Raw genomic sequence first — 7,637 nt, forward strand, 5'->3', positions numbered from 1 at the left:
ATTACTAGTCATTATAGGATCTCTATCTAACACGATGGATGTTGGTAATCCATGGTGTTTGAAAATCTAAGATATGAAGAGAGTTGCCATTTGGTGTGCCTTAATAGTCTTTTTGACAAGAATAAGTGTGCTTGCTTGCTAAACCTGTCAACTATTGTCCATATATTCGTATTCCCATGGATAGACTTGGGTAATCCAAAGATAAAATCCATGGATATACTCTCCCATGGTGAATTTGGGATAGGCAATGACTGAGTAATCCAGGCTGCTTCCCTCTATCATATTTGGTCTTTTGGCATACCACACATTTTGAAATATACTCTTGTATGTCCACTTTCATGGTAGGCCAATAGAAATATGTCTCTACTCCTTGGAGTGTAGGTTGAATATCTCTATGTCCCGCATATGGAGGAGCATGGGATTCATACATGACTTCCTCAGAAGGGAGTGGGTAATACATAGACTATTTCCATGAAGAAGATACCCATCTTGCAAGGTGCATGGTTCCTCTTTCTTTCCCAAAGCAAGGGCTGACATTATGTCTCTAAAGTCAGGGTCAATAGCATACTCATCTATCATAGAAGATAGATCATTGTGAGTTGTAGACACCGCATTAACTTTTGGTTGTCGTGAAAGTGCATCGGCCACTTGATTGTGCTTACCAACAATGTGAGCAATATGAAAATAAAATTGCGAAAGAAAATTTTTTCGCCTCATTTGTTTGTTGGAAATCTTGGTTTGCGTCATGAAGTACTTGAGACTTTGATGGTCTGTTCATAGAATAAATGGAGTCCCCAATAAATAGTGCTTCCATGTGTCTAGGGCATGTAGAACAGCTAAAAGCTCTTTCTCATAAATGCCCAAGACCCATTCATCCATATTGAGCCTTCGGCTCTCATATGCTATGGCATTCCCTTCTTGAAGCAAGACTGCTCCAAGGCAATCGCCATAAGCATCACATTGGACCTCTCATATGCCATAACATATGAGAGCCTTCGACTCTCATATGCTATGCCATGCCCTTCTTTGTTGCTTTTGCTCGACGAAGTCTATCTTTTGAAAGACGGTAGCCTTTAGATGTAAATCCCAAAACTTGTCTATATATATGTGGATAGACTCATGAGAGAGAAGCTTTAAATTGCAAGCACTTTATTCTTTGTATCACTTGCAAGGAATTGCTTCATGATGGAAACTCGTAGAGTTTTCCATGTCTTTGAAGCTTCTCCGTTGCCACGGAGGCTAGCCCACCATTGACGAGTCGATCTCTGGAAGTGCATAGCTACATGGTGCAGCTTGGAGGACTACGTGAAGCCCTCATCTCCAAAGGCCACATCAAATTGCTGGATGAAGGCCAATACTTTGTCGGTAGCACCAAAGATTCCATCATAGGTGAGAAAAGAGATACTCTTTCCTCCCTCTTTGAACTTCTTGAGCTTTTGTGACCTTCGCCATGCAGGGTAAGATTTGCGATGTCCTCCCCTCTTCTATTCTCTAGGAGAATAGCCATAGATTTCGTCAAAAGAGGAGGAAGGTGAAGAAGAAGGAGAAGAGGGTGACCTCTTTCTTGCTCTTTTCTTCCTTTGTTTCCTCTCTTCACTTTTGGAGTGACGAGGAGAAGGACTGTGGGTTGATTGTGTCCTCTTGCGAGGAGTTGGCGATCATCTAGACTGCCGTCTTTGTGGACCCACATCTTCAGAGGAACTTACAGATTCATTACTTTCTTGCTCTTTGGATTCCTCCTCTTGTATGGGAGAGAGTCTTCTTTTGGGGGTCTCTTCAAGAGACTTCGTAAGCTCTCTCTCCTCTTAGAGAGGAAGGGAAATCCCATATGCGTGAAGTTGTTGAGTAACTTCGGCTTGCAAAGCAGAATTGCCCATAGGTTGCTGCAACCTAGTAACAAGATAATTGACAAACATGGGGGCATCATCATTAGCACCTTTATGTGCAAAATCAAAGTTATCAATGTTCATTCTACTATGTTGGTTATTGTCAGCCATGTTAACAGAATTTGTGTGTTTGCTTAGTGTATTCTTTGGCAATTCAAAACCTTAGTTGCTACTCCTCTTAGCCTTTCAAGTGGGTCTAATATTGCAAAAATTGCTGAGCGCTAGCTCCTTTCGGACTTCTTATGGCTCAATAATGGTAAAGCCGTAGGCAAGTCTAAAAAGACCCTATTATTAAGTCCAAAGCTCCCGAGTTGTTCACCATATCCCACATAGTGGGCTCAACAAAACCGATAATAGATCTCAATCCCACTTATCCTAATATAATTAACAAAATCAACTATTTATAGGCTACTTAAGGACCTCTCTTCTTAAGCAAAAAAAGAGAAACCAAATGCTCTGATACCAATATAATGGAAATGGCCTATTAACTTTGAGAGTAGCAGAATTAGGAAATTAAATCAAGCACTTTTGTGAGAATACTTTGTGAGCATAGAGGGTGAACTTAATTGATGGTAGCAACATAGACATAGTACTTAATTAACTTAGCATGAACAATACTTTTACAAGAGAGAGAGTTTAGAGAAGTTGACAACAATTGAGGACCGGATTTATGTGGAGCCAGCGATCCCCCTCTAATGGCATTTGTATTATAGATTCTCTCATTAGGAGAGACTTGGTACAATACAATCTTTGTGTTCCTTGTGACCTAGGTGATGCAATGAAGATGGAAAGATTCAAGCATCACGACGAGCATAACATCAACTTTGCAAAAAACATTAACTATCCCAAGGCTTCAAACACCTTCGACGGTGAAGAGAGCTAGCGGGGAATGAGGGTAGGCAAGAGGAAGAAGAAACATTCCATAGGAGAAAGAACTAGTTCCTCACTTATCATCGCTCTTCTTCTATCATACATAATAGCATAGTAATGAAGATGAAAAAGATGGTAAGCTTAAGCATTGAAGCATGGCTCTTGGTTGGATTTGCATTCCATAGCCAAGAGTGTTGGTGTAGGCTCTCAACTTCTCTACTACCTTGGAGAAGGAGATGGAGCTCTTGTAATTTGCACTTCCCACAATGAGAGTGTGTGAGTGTCTGTTGGAGAGTATACCCCCCGAGCAACCCCCCTTCTTGCTTTGGTCGACCCCCCCTTGTAGCTCATGCTTGAAGCTCATTGGACCCCTCGAGGCCTAGCCAATCACATGCAAGAGGTATATCAAGCAACAAGGATAGCCTTGGAATAAGTGTCCACCTTTCCCCTTTGAGAGGGAGGACTTGATAAATGCAAAAACAATTGATTAAATTAACTAATTTATCATTGGACTCCTTGGGAGCCAACCAATAGACTTTAGGCACAACATGAGGGCAACATGGGTAGGGGCTTGACATGTGTCCTTGCTGCCTCTTGAGGCTTGGGCTTACCTTGTGTGTGTGTGTGTGTGTGTGTGTGTATGTGTTTTCTCTCTCATCCCCCTAGCTTTAGGACTCGCCCCCTCTTGTAGGGATATTGTTGACCTTTGGAACACAAGCACCTTAGTCAGTAAGCACGACAAAGCATCTCAAACTTGGGTAGTGTTCTCACAAGCACCTCAAGCTCCTTAGTCGGAAAGCATGACAAAATTAACTCTCGTCCCCCCTTACCTTCATCGTGACTCCTTACCTTGTTTTTATTAGGACAATCTATTATTGCTATAATAGATTGAGATATCTATTTGTCCCCTCAATCATTCATCACTCAACTAGCCCATGAGAAAACTTGTGTAACCATTAGCTAACATCACTCACAGTAGAACCACCTGAGGTTCTTGAGGCGTAAAATTAAACTGAAAACTTATGTCAGTCGGAATAATACTCCCCCTCAATTCATTTGAAAAGTAAGGATTTTGTTATGATCGAGTGTGCCCCTTCAGAATTATAAAAATAAGATTATTGGTGTGACTGCCAGTATTTTAATGATTTTTTTATCAAAACTTTTTGCATGCTTATGTGAACTCATAGACCAATAAGATTAGTGGTGTGACTACTAATATTTAAGTAGTATATTTTAAAGAACTTTTCCTCTTTCCTTGCATGCTTATGTGAACTCAAAGAATAATAGGAAAGTGTAACCCACTCAACTTTTACTTTGTTCTTTCATGCTTATGCAAACTTCATGGATTAATAGGTGAAGTAACAACCCACTTTTTGCCGAGAAGTGGTCTTCCACTTCTCCTTCAATCACAAGATTTGTTGATATTAAGTTTATTTAATTGCAAGATGTAACATCTACCTATAAAAGTTTTTCAGTGAGTCTAGAGAGAGAACCATGGTTTTATGCTTAAAAAGTGCAAAGAGACTTGCCATGGCTTCCAAACAAAGACAAAACTTGCCATGGCTTCCACACAAGACAAAATGGACACCTTACTTTCTCTGTTGGAAGAGATGAGATAAAATTATATCAGATTCTTGGGTGTTGACGAAATGTCATGTGGGCGGATTTGATTCAAAATTGCATTAAAAAAAACAAACTTTGAACAGTTGAAGATCTTTGCGTGTGGAGAAAAGCTAAAGAGTGGAGACACGAAACAGACACCTACCCTTTCAACCTTTTTGAGTGTGAGACAAGGCTAAGCTACTATAAGTGCGGCAAGCACCACCTCCCCCCCTTTTCCATACCATGTTATGCGCATATTCCTTGATTCAAAGTTCATTCAAACAAACCTTCTTTTAACACCTTTAGATTGTCAAAGAACGGAATGTAAAAGGTTTGACCTTGTGACTTGATGCAATGCTGACACTCACACACCCCACACTTTCAAACGAAAAATGCCCTTTTGCCCAACCATTTGCCTTGATTAGATCCTTACCATGAGAACACCGCACACTTTTCAATTAGGAAGAAACAAAAAGATCTTATGTTTGCCATGATTACAATATCTGCATCAGAATGATCCCAATGAAGGCATTAACTCCTCAAACGAGGCAATTACTCTCCTTCTTCGTAATAAGAGGAGCTAATTGCACCTCATTTGGGCATTGCAATGCCATCCCTTGCTTCTGTGCAGACATTCCCCAAAGAGAACTAGCCGCACCCTTCACAACCAGGGCAACAATCACTTTGAAAGTGTGTCATGTAAATAGCATCACTTGGCATAATTATAATGTCGCAGTAGCCGATCAGCTTCCCGCACACCACTCAGAAAAGCCCCATGTGTAGTTGTGTATAACGTTCTGTGGGTTGCCTCACCAGCAAACATCAGCTGCAAAGGCTTCTCTTCTGCAGCTGCAATCCCAAATAAATCATCCAAATCCTGTTCATCACGATCCGATGACAATGAGGATGCGTATGACGATGAAGCTAAAGAAAGTGAGGAGACCAAAGAAGTTGATGAGGATCTTGAGATGGGCGGCAATGCCACTAAAGAACAATCTGATTGCAAGAATGTATGAGACTGGGATTTTCTAGGTAGTGGCTCTGCAAGTGAGTCAATGTCAATTCCGCTTGCACCCGTGGCAACATATGTATAGGAGCCCTTAGAAAAGGGTTCTGTACCCCACTTACTTCTGAGAATACCACGAAAGAGCCCCCGCAAACTTTGCTTTTCTTCTGCATCACTTCTCACATCACCCAGTCCACGATGCAGTCCAAAGCTTGCCATGGTCTCAACTACCCCATCAATGATGGCTTCATCTGACAGCCCCTCCATCTCTAAAGCTTCGGCCCCAGCAAACCAGCAAACCATCACAAATGAACCTTCATAAATGGGCTCAAACGAGAACGTTCGCCGCATCCACCATGGAACCAAGGATGCGTGTGCAGCTGCACCTCTTCGATAAATCAACTCAACATAAGATCGAACTCGCTCCTCTGCAGAGGAGTCAACCTGGAGAAAGAGTTTGTCTACCAGACCAAAGCCTAAGCGCGAAATTGACTCAAGCTTCCAATCTGGTAATGCAGGCTCAAAGAGTTGACATATATTATCTTTATTAGGCAAGGAACCTCTCAATTCATCAACAGATCTGCACACATTAATGGGCAATGTAGAGATCGATGACGTTACCGTCTTTAAGTACCCCAAGGACGCTGTAATGATGACATGGTCAGCTTCAATGACAGAGCCATCTTCGCAACAGATCACGACAGGGGAAGCAGAAAAAGGGTGGAAGTGATTCCAGAACACCTTATTCACCTTCTTCTTCAGCTGAAGAGTTCCTGAGGGCAATGAGTTTGCCATTTCTTGGAGCACGCTTGTGTAGCCTCCAGGGATGGTTATGTGAACACCAGGAAACTCTTCATACTCCTTTTCTGATTGCAAATCCTGATCGAAAAGTGAATTACAAGCTGAGTCAATGCGTTCCATATCCTCCTGCATGTGAAACACAGCTTCTTGCAGCGAGCGCACATCCCATCCACATCCTAAACCTGCCTCACAATTTTGCAGACCAAGATCTTGCATCCCTTGCTGAGACAAAAAATAATCTCTTCCTTTTTGGACAAAGGAGCCTACAGACCCTTCAAGGAAATGCGTTTTGTTCTCTTTCCATGAACCTCTTCCCTTTACCTCTGTGATAGCCTTCTCATAAGCTTCAACTGCTGCCACAACGGTTGCCTCAGGCACCACCAGGCCTCCTTCTGCAAGGAAGGTTGCTTGTCGGGGAAAACCGTCCTGACGCTCCCATGGCTTCTTCACATTATCTCCATCAAAGGCCCCGATTCTCTCTGCAATGGCATAGATGGGACTTCCTTCAATGCCGTGAATCCATGTGGCACCTAGCTCCACCTGGTCGCCGGCGATGGAGGTGGTGAAGATGCGGCCGCCAATGCGGGAAGAAGCTTCCAAGAGGAGCAGGTTGAAACTGTCGGGAGGGGAGTGGAGACGGAGATGGTGAGCGGCGGAGAGGCCAGCCATGCCAGCGCCGATGATAACGATGCGGGGTTTGGAGGAGGGAGCCATGGCGGGGGCGAGAAGGAAAGGCGGCGAAAGGAGGGAGAGAGAGGAAGGAAACGCAGGGAGGCAAAGCTGAGGCTATGGCGGAGGGGTGCCTGCCGCGCGCTGGTTTCTTCACACACAACGCACATACAAATGCACGCGCTCTGCCCTTATTAGTAGTATGCCCCAATAAACAGTGGGCACGAGGGCGGTAAAGAGAAAAGCTTCCCTTGCTTTACAAATGGCCTCGTCACTCTGCACATTCTCGAGGACTTTTCCCTCCATTATTGTGTCCCAACTCTACCTATCTACCAACTTTAGAGGTCTCCCAAATTTGGAGGAACCCTTCACCACCTCAACGTGTCATCTTCCCATTCGCTTCCTTTTTCAAAATCAAATCCCACTCTCACATGTTCTCACATTTTCTAAAATCCCCTCTCCCACCAAAACTCCAAGAGAAACTATAAGAAATAATGGAGCTTCGAAAATGAAACCCCAAAGCTCACGCACCCTCTCTTCTCGCACATGCCCTTTGTATAATACTGACACAATTAGAGAGGAGCAGCAAACTGCGCACAAACCCTACTTCTACGGAATTGACACATCGAGAAGTATATCCCCTACTCGTCTCGAAAATTCGCTCACATCGACAAATTTGCTTTACATGTGATTCGCTTTTGAAAGGAGGGGAATTCTTGCTACCATGTTAGTTTATCCCTTGCATTCAATTCTTAGCATCAACAACGTCAATCCCGTATGAGCAGACTGTGCTGGAACGGGAG

At 43.2% G+C, this 7,637-nt stretch overlaps 1 protein-coding gene across 1 annotated transcript; it reads right to left on the reverse strand.

The window, feature by feature from the left end:
• Positions 1-4,787: 4,787 nt before the first annotated feature.
• LOC147419232 (polyamine oxidase 1-like) lies at positions 4,788-7,137 on the reverse strand. The gene has a single exon (XM_086505954.1). The coding sequence runs from the start codon at positions 6,877-6,879 to the stop codon at positions 5,068-5,070; it is 1,812 nt and encodes a 603-aa protein (XP_086362080.1). The 5' UTR covers positions 6,880-7,137; the 3' UTR covers positions 4,788-5,067.
• Positions 7,138-7,637: the final 500 nt, after the last annotated feature.

The sequence above is a fragment of the Adiantum capillus-veneris genome, chromosome 29 (genome assembly GCF_014529385.1).
Source record: "Adiantum capillus-veneris isolate H3 chromosome 29, ASM1452938v2, whole genome shotgun sequence".
In the NCBI taxonomy this organism is placed as follows: Eukaryota; Viridiplantae; Streptophyta; class Polypodiopsida; order Polypodiales; family Pteridaceae; genus Adiantum; species Adiantum capillus-veneris.

Excerpts from the sequence above, each read along its gene's own strand:
- LOC147419232 (XM_086505954.1), bottom strand. The coding sequence starts at position 6,879 with ATGGCTCCCTCCTCCAAACCCCGCATCGTTATCATCGGCGCTGGCATG.